This window comes from Perca flavescens, chromosome 7 (assembly GCF_004354835.1).
Source record: "Perca flavescens isolate YP-PL-M2 chromosome 7, PFLA_1.0, whole genome shotgun sequence".
NCBI lineage: Eukaryota > Metazoa > Chordata > Actinopteri > Perciformes > Percidae > Perca > Perca flavescens.
In genome coordinates, this window is record NC_041337.1 from 1,974,792 (window position 1) to 1,987,812 (window position 13,021).

Consider the following 13,021-nt stretch of genomic DNA (forward strand, 5'->3'; position numbering starts at 1 on the left):
GATCTTACCCACTGTGTGCATTATTACTTTTATTGTTATTACTATAATATTGCACATAGCCTATTATGGACACAATGTATGAAGAGTAATATTTACCAACCATCCAGCATTTGCACTGTCGACAACAAATAAAGCTAAAAAGCATTATTTTTCTATTTAGAATAGGGCTGAGCTCTTATGCTGTATGTACTATTGCAGTAACTGAACCGCTACAAGATGGCAGGACAAGTTAGCAGGTTGACCTTGACGCGTCAATCAGGAATTATTGTGTCTGTTTAGTTATTGCAATAGCACACAAATCCATGTAATTGAATGGCACCACACCTAGAAATCATGTATTACCTTTTATCAATAGCCAATACAAATAGCCTACTCAATCAAAACTTGAGGGGAATGCAGTTTCAATTGATTAACTGGTGCAAATAGCCTATTACCCCATGTATTAACTTAATTCTCCATTGACCCACCTGCTCACAACGGACGTCTCAGTCAGGGTTTCTGAGGTACAGTTTAGAATTACAGTTTACATAAATGTATATAAAAGTATTATGTTAATCATTTAATAGACTAGTTCATTTCAGTATATTCCGAAAAGCTGAATATAGAAATTAAAGATTTATTTCACATTACACATGCCGTTGGCAAAAATTACTGAAAAAACCTTAACGCTTATCTGTGGGAAATTAGGATATATCCATTATGCATGGTAAATGGTGAACATGGAAAGTAGTAACGCAAGCATAAGGAATAAACCTGAAAGAAAGTATTGCCATATATTGTATTCTTTAGTCAGAATGATGGACCCCTTCCCTCCAGAAAACACAAGGATGGCCAGTGGTCCAAACAGTTTATTATATACATATTTATCCATTTTCCCTATTAAGAGATATGTATGGTAAGAGAAGTATGGTTTTACAGACAAAGGCAAAAATGTGTAGTAACATTGTGGTTTATAGTCCTAGAAAATGTCCTTTTACATGAATTTCTGAGGACAACTATAATGATCTTTAAAATCTATCAAAAGACCATAAGTCTAGGAATAATAAAAGACTTCCCAATCGAACAGAAGCATATCTGGATGCTAATACATTGAACTGTAAATCACCAAGAATACATAGATTTCCAAAAAATCCTCATGGTGTGATGTTTTGATGGTGTGATGGTGAATTTTTTTCTCTTGTTAGTTAACATTGGGGAATCAAAGTTTTAAAAAAAAGCAACGTGGGTGTCTTAAAAAAACAAGACAACGAAAAACACAATAGATTAACCCTCACATACTGATCATGTTCTTTCTCTGCCCCAATTCACATTAATAAATTCCCCATCAGTCATTAATTAATAGTTGATTAATTAACTCTGCTAGAATATAAATAATAAAGTAACATGCTTTAATGGTGATTTTTGAATTTTTTGTTATGAATACAGGTCAAAGTCTCTCTTATTTGCATGGAGTCTGGCTCTAAAAGTCCACCGAGCAGATATGTGTTTGTACAGCTCTCAATGTTAAAATTGGTCAAATTGGACCCTGAACAGTATGTAAAGGTTAAGACCATGCTTTGCAAATTCACAACTCCCCTGTGGAATTTGGCCATATTCGAGTATATAACGTGGGCTTACACACGTGAATCCCAATGCATCACGCTCTATCAAATCCTGCACCATATTTAATGGCTGTTGTCATGACGTTTTTGAAAGACCCATAGTCTGACATGTGTGCAACAGGGAATATTATGGTGTCTGTGCAAGCGCTGACTGTTGGACAACAGATTGTGTGGTTAGGCATCTTGTGACAGTCATGGTCAAACTTCACTGTGATCTTGAAGTTCTGGCGATCAGAAAGAAGAAGATGTCTGTGGGCTTGACCCGTAATCCATTGCATCGCTGAGGGTACAGTTGTGATGTCTTCAGACGTGGCATCTGGTTCAGCAACTTGAAGAAAAAAAAACGTAACTCAAACACCAGACTGGGTCGCTGTGGAGTGACAAATCCTCATGCCAAAATTAAACTAACCACCCTCTGGAGTGGCGGCCCAAATATGACTACCCTATGGAATCCGGACATATTTGAAATCTGGTGTGACCGAGAATTGAATCCCGGTCTCTGGTGGGCAGCTGCATCACTAAACCACTGCGGGCCCCTAGAGTGGAAATCTTAAATCACAATCTACACTTTCAATGACTAGTTGTAGACATACCTTCCAGCTCGTGCAGGAAGTCTTGAAAGTGTTCAAGGATCTAGGTCTCCTTGTTGCAGCCCCTTTCGCTCATCTCCGGCGCCAGATGGGAAGTGATGTAATGAGAGTCCACCTACGATCAAAACATAATGAAACTCATTACATTCTAGGATCATAGGGAAGCAGCACTTGGCCTAGTACACACCTCTCCTTGTGCCAGCCACAGCCTAATTCCACTTAAAATCCTCCTTAGAGTACACTGGACCAGGGTTAAACTGGCCAAGAGTTTTCCTAACGCTGACCCTGCTTGTCCCCGCTGTAAAAGTCAGCCAGCTGACCACATACATACTGTATGTTCTGGTCTTGCCCTTATCTCAAGATATTTTGGTCAGACATATTTCAGGCCTACTCCAAAATGTTTGGTATAGACATCCCTCCAAACCCAATATGTGCCATATTTGGCTTTACAAAAGAAACTCTAATTTTTTAAAGGCAGGGCTTATGCTGTTATAGCATTCACCTCTTTGCTTGCTAGACGTCAGATATTACTCCTGTGGAAGGAACAAACACCACCCACATTCGGTTTTTTTCTTGTTTTGTTTTTGGTGTGTATCTTTTTTTTTTTATGCGTTTATGTTTATAGGTATTTACTTTATAGTAACATACTTTATTACACATATTAATGTGTCTATTTCTTAGGACTATTTTTGTTGGTTTGGACTGGATGGGGTTGAGGTTGGGATGAGTGGATTGGATGAGGGTGGGTGGTTTGGTTATTGCTATACTGCTGTGTTATACCACTTGTATTGCACTTTTGTACGGCCAAGATTTGATGAAGAAGTGTCTTTTTATTGGCAAAAATCAATAAAATGTGTTAAATAGGAAACTCATTACATTCTTCTAAAAGTACCCGAAAAAGCAGCAAAAAGGAAGAAAGGACATACCATGGTATAATAAAGAGATGGTCCAAGGCTCTTCAAGAAAGTGTATAACGCTTTAATTTCATGTAGCTTATATCATCAAATCATGTTTCAGCCTGATGTTGGCTTTTAAGCCGCCTGAAATAAAGGCATTTTAAACATTCTTGAAGCCTTGGACCATAATTTTCTTATTCACCTTGGATATTCCCCGTGAGTCTAATGAGCACCTTCATGTTTTTTTGTTAAGTTTACCTGAGAAAGAAATGCAGTAGTCTCCTTCCTCTTTTTTCATGAAGGAAATACCATTAACCTACAACTAAAAGGCAACTCAAGACATTGTTATTTAAACAAGCTTTTAGTTGACTGGGTTTAATATAGCTTTGCCTTTTTTTTTTTGTTTAATTTTAATTTTATTAAATGTATTTTAATGTGGTTGTACCTTGTAAAGCACTTTGCGATTTTTATCTGTGAAAAGCGCTCTATAAATAAACTTTACTTACTTACTTACTAACTAACTATGCTATAGCAACACTACTGGACAGTATACCGATTCGTCGTCTCCGGCGACGAACAGACTGCGGCACTCTTCCGTCTTTGCCTGCATCACTTTGGAGAAGCCATAGATGTCCAAGCCCTCACGGAGTTGCTGAAGGATGGGCATTCTTTTCGTCATGACATGCAGACCAATTGCTCTGAATACAAAGAAATCAAAAATCATTCATCTCCAAGGGCAAGCAAACCTTTCCTTTGCCATACAGTTATATCCACATAAGTATTTTTTTACATTGCACTTACCTTAGAATGTTCTCTTTGTGTTCCATGTCGATCTTGCCAGTATAGCCACAATCCATAATGTCTGCAATGTAGTCGGTCATGTTGGATGCCTCTGCAACTTTAAACCAAATTAAGAAAAAGTTTAAAAAGAGCTGATTCAATTGTAATATCATTATCGAGGATAGTTTGGTGAACTTTAATTGTATAATACAATAATCAAAACATGTAAAACTTTTATAATCCAGTCAGTCCTAAAATTTAAACACACTGTTGTTATTAGCGGTGATAAGCTTGGGTCCAGAACGTGATCCAATGAGAGCTTGCCAGATACTAGAAAGTCGTAGCACCACCGCTGGAGGAAACGTGGTGCAGGTCCACCTTGGGCAATGCTTGTAGCAAAGATTTCACCCGCAATCCTATAAAAGAGAACATGGGAGTTAATAATGAAAGACAAATAACTTCCAGTTTTTTTTTAAACACTAGGCTAAAGATTTTAACAAAGGCTACAAATTCAGGTAAAAAGAAAGCAATGTATAACTGATTGCCCCCCCCCACCCCTTCCCTTCCATCAAATCCCATCACTGCAAATAGCCTACCTGAAGAGCTCCTCATCTAAGTCATTCACAGAATATTTGGGCATTTTGGACTTCCCACCTTCAAAAAGGCGTTGCTCAATCCCAGATACCATTGCTTAGAATCAACAACAAAACAATTAAAACCATTAGACAAGACACCACAAATGTTATACTGTATAATATTGTCAAATTGTTTTTTGTCAGGGTACTAATGAATAGCCACTACTCACTGGTCAGAAACTCTTTTCTAAGGGCCCCTGTATCAATCCCCGCCTCTCCAAGGAATTTGATCCACAAGGGATTAAGTGGTGTAGCCTTTTTGTTGCGCTTCCATAACTTCAGACCTCTTTCGAGCATATTATCTCGAGACACACAGAGCTCAAAGGTCTTGCTGGTATCCACTTTTGATTTGAGCCACATGATCACATCTTCCTCACTGTGAAAAATACCACATCTGAATAACCCTCTCATTGTATACAAATATAGTAAAGTAGAGGTCTCACCAAAATTCAACCATTATTCAATTCAATTCAATTCAATTTTATAACAAAAGTTATATTGAGACACTTTACAGATAGAGTAGGTCTAGACCACACTCTATAAATTCCAAAACCCCAACAATTACAGTAATTCCCTCAAGAGCAAGCATTAGCAGTGGCTATTGCGACAGTGGCAAGAAAAAACTCCCTTTTAGGAAGAAACCTCGGCAGACCCAGACTCTTGGTAGGCGGTGTCTGACGGGCCGGTTGGGGGCGTGATGAACAGTGGTGATAATAGTCACATTAGAAGTCACAGTGACTTCGAAGGTTATCGTGGAAGTTCATGTCATAGCAGGGCACATCGTGTCATACTGAGTAGTGCAGTCTCCTATACCGGATCCTGACTACTCTGTGCATAGGAACATCACAGCAGGGCGTTGCGGGATGTAACGTGGCGCTGCAGAGCACGGGTGGGTGCGGCGGGTGCAGCAGTACGCAGCAGGATGCGGATGGGAAATGCAGAGAATCGCAGAGCTAAGCTCTGCGAAGAAGAAACATAAGGACTCCGGGGAGTAAACTCCCCAGAGCTAGATTAGTAACAAGCATTTCTGGGACAGGATGCATACAAAAGTAACAAGTAGAGATGAGAGAGCAGCTCAGTGTGTCTTAGGGAGGAACAGCCTCCCCGGCAGTATAAAATTGTAATAGCATAACTTAAGAGAGGCAGGTTAAAGAGAGGTGCCTGGTCGGGCTAGAACTCTCCCCAACCGGATCGGGCTGTACTGGCCTGCCTCCCTCTACTCTCGCTAGATTATTAATTATACAATATATAAAACTGATGACTACGAGGAGAAGCAGGTGGGCCGGGTTAGGCGGACGCTGCAACTCCTCACTCCTTAACTATAAGCTTTATCAAAAAGAAGAGTTTTCAGTTTACTCTTAAATGTGGTGACGGTGTCTGCTCCTCGAACCCAGACTGGGAGCTGGTTCCACAATACTGGAGCCTGATAGCTGAAGGCCCTGGCCCCCAGTCTACTTCCAGAGACTCTAGGAACCATAAGTAGCCCCGCATTCCGGGAGCGCAGTGCTCTAGTGGGACAATAAGGTACTAAGAGCTCTTCTAAGTATGATGGTGCTTGACCATTTAGAGCTTTGTAAGTCAGGAGGAGGATTTTAAATTCGATCCTATATTTCACTGGAAGCCAATGCAGAGAAGCTAATACAGGAGAAATATGATCTCTTCTCTTAGTTCTCGTCAGAACACGTGCTGCAGCATTCTGGATCAGTTGGAGAGTCTTAATGGACTTATTTGGGCAACCTGATAATAAGGAATTGCAGTAATCTAGTCTAGAAGTAACGAATGCATGGACTAGTTTTTCAGCATCGTTTTGAGACAGGATATTCCTAATTTTGGCAATGTTACGAAGATGGAAAAAGGCTATTCTTGAGGTTTGTTTTAAGTGAGCGTTGAAGGATATATCCTGATCAAAAATAACTCCTAGATTTCTGACAGCAGTGCCATCCAGAGTAACTATATCTTTCGAAAACGAAGTTCGGCAGTGCGTTGGTCCTATCACAATAACTTCAGTTTTGTCTGAGTTTAACATCAGGAAATTGTGGGTCATCCAGGATTTTATATCCTCAATACACGTTTGAAGTCTTGCTAACTGACCACTTTCATCTGGCTTAATTGACAGATATAATTGGGTATCGTCTGCATAACAGTGATAGTTAATTGAGTGTTTCCTAATAATATTACCTAGAGGAAGCATATATAAGGAAAATAGAATTGGTCCAAGCACTGAGCCTTGAGGAACGCCATGGCTAACTTTAGCGTGCTTGGAGGGTTTATCATTAACATTAACAAATTGGGATCGTTCAGAGAAATAGGACTTAAACCAGCTTAGTGGGATTCCTTTAATGCCAACTAAGTGTTCCAGTCTCTGTAACAGGATGGTATGGTCAATTATCTAGTCACCCTTGCGTCCATGGAAAGGCAGATTAAGGCAGCTCCTTTCGCACAAGGGTGTCTAGATAATGGGTGCATTTTCATTTTGTAGTGAACAATCCCTTAAAAGCTACATAAATAAAAACTGACTTACCATGAGATATCATCCATTTCAGTATGGAGTTCTCTCTCAGGTGAGGTTGTGTCCTCAGTTCTATAAGAATAAAGGCATTAATGTACTAACAAATCCAGTCCATATCAGCTCTCCCCATATCATTCAACAAAAATAATGAAATAATCTAAGCAATACATACAACATCCTGTGTGCACACAGCAAGACACCCCACCCCACACCCCTCTCCCTGCAGAAGAAGACATAGGTAACCATTACCTTTGGCCACAATGGCTAGCATGTTCCTCAATAAGCAGGACGGGGAAGAATATGCCACATATAGGACACCGGACACACTCTTCCTGGATGGACAGAGAGACCCTGTATTTATCTCTGTTTAGAAATTCTGGTGTCTTGTGACTGACAATCACAGGACAGTTCAGTACAAACAAAAGGAATAAATACAATGTGTTAACATCTCCTACATAGGAGACAACTTCTCATGTTACAATGGTTAGATTTGTAACAGTTACTCCACCTGCTGACGGCAGTGGTCCTCTTTAGTTGAATGCACCGGAGTTTGCAAAACTTCTGGAAATTGGACTTCGTCGTCGTCATCATCATCAGAGATCATCTATAAGATTAAAGCACACTTCAAGTTTAAGACATTCATACACAGTTAATTTTTGAAATTTAATATCCCAAATTCTAGAAAAAAAGTTCACCTCCAAGTCTGGGCTTGTGTGGCTAGCACATTTACGGTCATGTAGAGCCAACATTTGGAGAGGCATCTCTACAAAACAGTGCTTGCAGCTGGCCTTGGGCATCAAAGCAAACTCTGGAGCGTTTGCTGGGAGTGGCGAGAGGTCCAACTCATCCTGAAGAGGCACTATGTAAAGAGTGGATTTCCCACCACCTGAAACTTTCCGGAGCATAGCACCAGTGTAGCCCTCAACCTCCAAGGGGATTGCGGACATTTTTCTCCTCCCATTTCCACCTGGTAAAATGATTGATGATCCATGATTGAAAAAATGGATATGTGGAATAAAAAATAATATAGCATTTGTATAGAGTTCCATCAATAAGAAGTTTGAGGTGCTCAAGACGAGGGGGGGGTGGCACATTACAAGCAATGTGTAGCTCCCTCCTGGACGCTCACCACACATCTCTAGTGACGAGGTGAAGGAGAGATAATGAGGGAGTTGAGGACCCAGATGTATGTATTCTCTATTGCATTACCTATTTTACATAAATGAAGTGTCAATTTAAGTATTGTAAATTAGCTCCACCATTTTTGGGTAGGTGGCCTGCAATAGCCTTGACAACTACATAATAAATAAAATATTATTTAGACAGCGATTGAATTTAGTTAAACAGTGAGGACATTTTCAATGTCACCCTGAAGTGTTTGCATTAAAAGGGACACAAATTATATTCTCTAGAACTACACAACTACAATGTGATCACTTCTGCATACCTCTACATGTGTTAGATCACTGTCAAGAGAAACCGTCCTCTTTCCCAATCCAGCCTGCATTGAAGGCCAGTTCATTTGATGGAAGTGGAGTCAATTCGTCATTGGACGAAAGTAAAAAAATACTCAAATCAAAAGGTTTCCATTTTGTTTTACTCATTGACGCGAAGCGACATGATACATTGGTTGATGGCCGTTTTCTCCCATTCCGGAAAAATCCAGGGAAGGACCTGTATAATTGAAAAATAATAATGATTAAAAGGTACATTACTAAAAAAAAAAATTAAATAAAAACTAACTTAACCACCTACAGCTTAAAAGTCTTGTGTATCCAGACGATTCTAGCTTTGCCTCCCAAATCAAACAATACAAGGTTTTGGGGTCTGAGATGGCAAAATAATCATCCAGCTTCTGAAGCAACTTTCCACCAGAGATAAGGTCTAAATTCCCTGTCTGGCCAGATACTGCATATGGCAGTAGCCCACAGGGGAAAGGCATATTGGGCAGCCACTCCCGAGGGTGGTTAGTATAATTTTGGAATAAGGCTATTTGGATTGAATGTTTAAATTATTTGCGTAGGCTTTATATAATTGTCATCAGTGTAACCATTCCCTAGAAACTTTTTAATTTTTCCTCACCAAATAGTACTAGAACCAATTAGTTAATTAAAAACCATAGATTTAGTGTTTTAATAATAACAAATTAGTGTTCTAAATCTATGGTGTCAAATAACTAATTGGTTCTAGAACCAATAAGATGTCTGATGGCAGGTCTGTGTCTGTCAGCCGCCCTCTATCTGGCCATTTCACACTGGACAGAGCTGCGCTCAATCTGACTTCCTGTGGACCTCGAAGAACTGGCCATTTCACACTGGTTGCCCTGTCGCTGTTCTTGTGGAGGAATTACTGATGAAATCATGGCAAGTAGCTGCCGTGCCCTCTCCTGTGTCTCAGCTGCATTTAACTGGAAAGGGATTTTAGTTTTAATGTACAAACATATTTAAAATAACTATCTTGTGCCAATGTACAATCATTTCCAATGGCTTACCTGTGGTCGGTTTTCCATGCTGGGATTTAAAAGAAAAAAAATTACCATTACAGTACAGGCACACACATATTTGTGGGTTTGCTAATGTAAGCGTTAGTCTTAGACCTGCAATTTACCTTGTCAGCTCTAGAACTCGGCTAGATGGTAAAACATATTTAGAATAAACCCTGTGTAGCTGAGTTTGCAAGCTACACATGCAGTGAGGCTAAACGTGTAGTGCAAAAACCATACAAAGACTATTTTACACAAAACTAGGTGGGATACTTTCAAACGATATATCAACCACTGTCTAGCTATCTATAGGGTTTACACCTTCCATGCAGACTAGCTGAAAGTTGTACCGGAGGTTGTACTGTGTATGATGAACAAGCAGTTACTCTTCAGGTGCTTTGAGGCTAGCAAGTGCAAAGGTAGAAACGAGCTAGCTCACTACTCATTAAATAAGGAGTGAAACTATGTAAATCAACATATTCAATTGGCATTTGATTTAAAAAATAGTAAAGACCAGGTGAGTTTGCAAGTTTACCTAGCATGATGGCTAATTAGCGATTAGCTGTACTAGCAATTAGCATGCTAATAATATAATACATATTCATGAATATGAGTGCTATTCTTTGTCCATGTCAATCTGACAAACACATCAGTAATGGCAAACTAGCTTATATTTAGGATAGCCTATTTAACGTGATTTAATCTTCAGTGATGCTGAACTTGCCCAGCCAGCTACCCATTGAGTTGTGTGTGTCATCATCTTACCCAAACATTGGAGTCTCCACGCTCAACTAAGGCAAGCGCATCTATGGCCGTTCTTCTACTCTTCTTCAGCTGCTTGTTTAACAGCGGATGCGGACTAACTTAGCGCACTACCGCCACCCTCCAGATAAATTGTGCGTGATCATCACTAATCCATGGCCGTTGAATCGACAATGGTGTAATGATTTAGTTCGACTTCCAAGACAAGACGGTGCTCATCCAACTGGCCAATAGGAACGTGGCCCCGCCCATGACATTATTTTCACAGCGAGAGCAAAATCCTGACACGAGAGCAAGACATTGCATCGAGAGCAAAGACTTAGGTCTTGAGAACGAGAAGAAAAACGTTTTGAGAGAAACACATATTTTTTAAGAGAAAATGTTTTCACACTGATAGCAAAAAATACATATTTGAGAGTTTGAAAAAGTATTTTGAGAGAGATTTTTTTTTTCTCAGAAATAACTAAAAAAATTTAAAATTTATATTTTTTTATGTTGTATGAGAAAATACTTTCTCTCAAAACTTTTTTTAGTCTCAAATATTATTATTTTTTGCTATTGGTATGAAAACCTTTTCTCTCAAATATTTGTTTTTCTCTCATAAAATGCTTTTTTGCTATCAGTAGTTTTTGTTTTTCTCTCATAAAATGCTTTTTTGCTATCAGTAGTTTTTTTTTTCTCTCAGATCATTTACTTTCTCTCATGTAATAAAGACACAAATCTAGCTCCATACGTCTGCAGAGTTCCCCTGTTAGTTTCATAGTTTTCCCTCAGTTTATGCGGTATTTTGGGTTCATATCATAGCAGTAGCTGGCGCCTTGCGCAACTTAATGTTGGATCAGGATGTCCAAGCATAGCAGGTGCTTTTCTCGATGGTGTTGCTGTGTCAAGTAGCCTTGAAAGTGAGTGGTTCATGGACATACAATTTAGTGTTTACAGTGTGAATCGTTTAGCACTCTTGATGGAGTATTTTAACTCCAGTTTTGTTTTTATGTGCTACTTTTATGGAGGACGTTATTTGTATGTTTTGTTGAGTCTTTTGTTTCATTTGGAGGCTGTGCTACACCAAAGCTTTAACCTACATCTATATGAGCAGGAGTGACCATGATAGGGGGTTGAAGACCTGTAGCTGGAAGACAAAAGGCATGGGTCAATTAATTAAAAGGAAGAAAATACTCAGCACGCTGAAAGCTAAGAAATATGACATAGTTTTCCTCCAGGAGACTCACCTCTCAGAGCTGGATAATAAAAGATTACGCCGAGACTGGGTAGGGCATGTTTGTTACTCAGTGTGTTTGAGTGCCAGTAGGGGTATAGCAATATTAGTGCATAAACATTTACAATTTAATACAAACAAACTTTACACAGATGACAATGGGAGATTGATTGTTCTACAGTTTGAAATCTGAGTCTGAAGGTCATCCATATATTCTTGCTAACATATATGCCCCCAACTTAGATGAGCCCTCTTTCTTTGGCAATCCAAAATAGGAGTGATTAAAAATGGACAGAATTACCCAGTTATAATTGGTAGGGATTTTAATCAAGTATTTGATATGGTTTCAGATCGTAGCCGCCACTCTAATTCCAAACAACGCAGATCTGTGGAGATCTCGATAAACATTTGTAAAGACCTAGTTGATGTCTGGAGGTTACTGAATCCTAAAGGCAGGGACTATACTTTTTATTCTGCCTGCCACCACATCTATACTAGGATTGACTATTTCCTGATATCTCATTCCCTCATCTCATACGTAACCTCATGTACCATAGGGTCGATTTTGGTGTCAGACCATGCAGAGGTTGCCTTCCTCATATAGCAGCCAACCAAGATAACAAATCACGAAGGTGGCGATTAAATTCCTCCTTACTCAAAGATTCAACTTTCAGATCACTATTACAAAACCAGATAACACTGTTTAAGGACACCAATATTCCAACAGCCCCCTCTCCAGGGGTAGCCTGGGAAGCGTTAAAGGCTTTTTTGAGAGGATTCATAATTCAATACGCCTCCCGTAAAAAGAAAGAAAAGGCAGCAGAATGCCTTAACCTGGAAAAAGAAGTTAAGGAGGCAGAAGAGGTTTTTAAAACTAGTATGTCTGAAAATAATTTGCGCAAACTTTCCCAGCTTAAATACAAATATAACACCTTATCTGAAATAGAAGAATTCTCGCTGTTTAGGGCCAGACAAAGGTTCTTTGAAGGAGGTGATAAGGCTGGGCGTATGCTAGCCAACTACATAAAACAGCAAGAAGCACACTGTGCTATTCCAGCTGTATATGACTACCAGGGTGTGCTGCACACAAGCCCTGCTGACATCAACAACACTTTCAAAGTGTTTTATGAGAATATATACAGCTCTGAAGCAGTGGCAGGTAGGGCTGAGACTGAGGCTTTTCTTTTTTTTTCAAGATTATTTTTTTGGCCATTTTAGGCCTTTAATGATAGGACAGCTGAAGAAGTGAAAGGGGGAATGACATGCAACAAAGGGCCACAGGTTGGAATTGAACCCGGGTCCACTGCGTCGAGGTGTAAACCTCTACACATGGCCGCCTGCTCTACCAACTGAGCTATCTGGGCGCTGAGACTGAGGCTTTTCTACAGAACTTAGAGCTCCCAACTTTGTCACCTGAACAGAAACAACTACTCGACAGACCGATAACTGCTATGGAAATTCAGGTAGTTATCAGGTCCCTGCCCACAGGCAAGGCACCTGTAAGTTCTATAAGTGCTTTGCTCCTGTACTGGCTCCACTGATGCTAGAAA

General features: G+C 39.7%; 1 protein-coding gene across 2 annotated transcripts; it reads right to left on the bottom strand.

Annotated features, from left to right (window-relative positions):
- Window positions 1–830: 830 nt before the first annotated feature.
- LOC114559223 (uncharacterized) lies at window positions 831–10,475 on the bottom strand. 2 transcript variants are annotated; one of them, XM_028583780.1, is made up of 14 exons: window positions 10,259–10,475; window positions 9,503–9,521; window positions 8,459–8,685; window positions 7,707–7,978; window positions 7,520–7,615; window positions 7,261–7,343; window positions 7,024–7,083; window positions 4,673–4,878; window positions 4,464–4,557; window positions 4,136–4,283; window positions 3,889–3,986; window positions 3,641–3,785; window positions 2,195–2,306; window positions 831–1,929 (listed from the first exon to the last, which is right to left on the bottom strand). In XM_028583780.1, the coding sequence occupies exons 4-13, from the start codon at window positions 7,956–7,958 to the stop codon at window positions 2,235–2,237; spliced, it is 1,254 nt and encodes a 417-aa protein (XP_028439581.1). In that variant the 5' UTR covers window positions 7,959–7,978; window positions 8,459–8,685; window positions 9,503–9,521; window positions 10,259–10,475; the 3' UTR covers window positions 831–1,929; window positions 2,195–2,234. The 2 variants fall into 2 exon arrangements, with proteins under 2 accessions (XP_028439581.1, XP_028439580.1); XM_028583779.1 differs by lacking the exon at window positions 9,503–9,521.
- Between the last annotated feature and the right edge of the window lie 2,546 nt (window positions 10,476–13,021).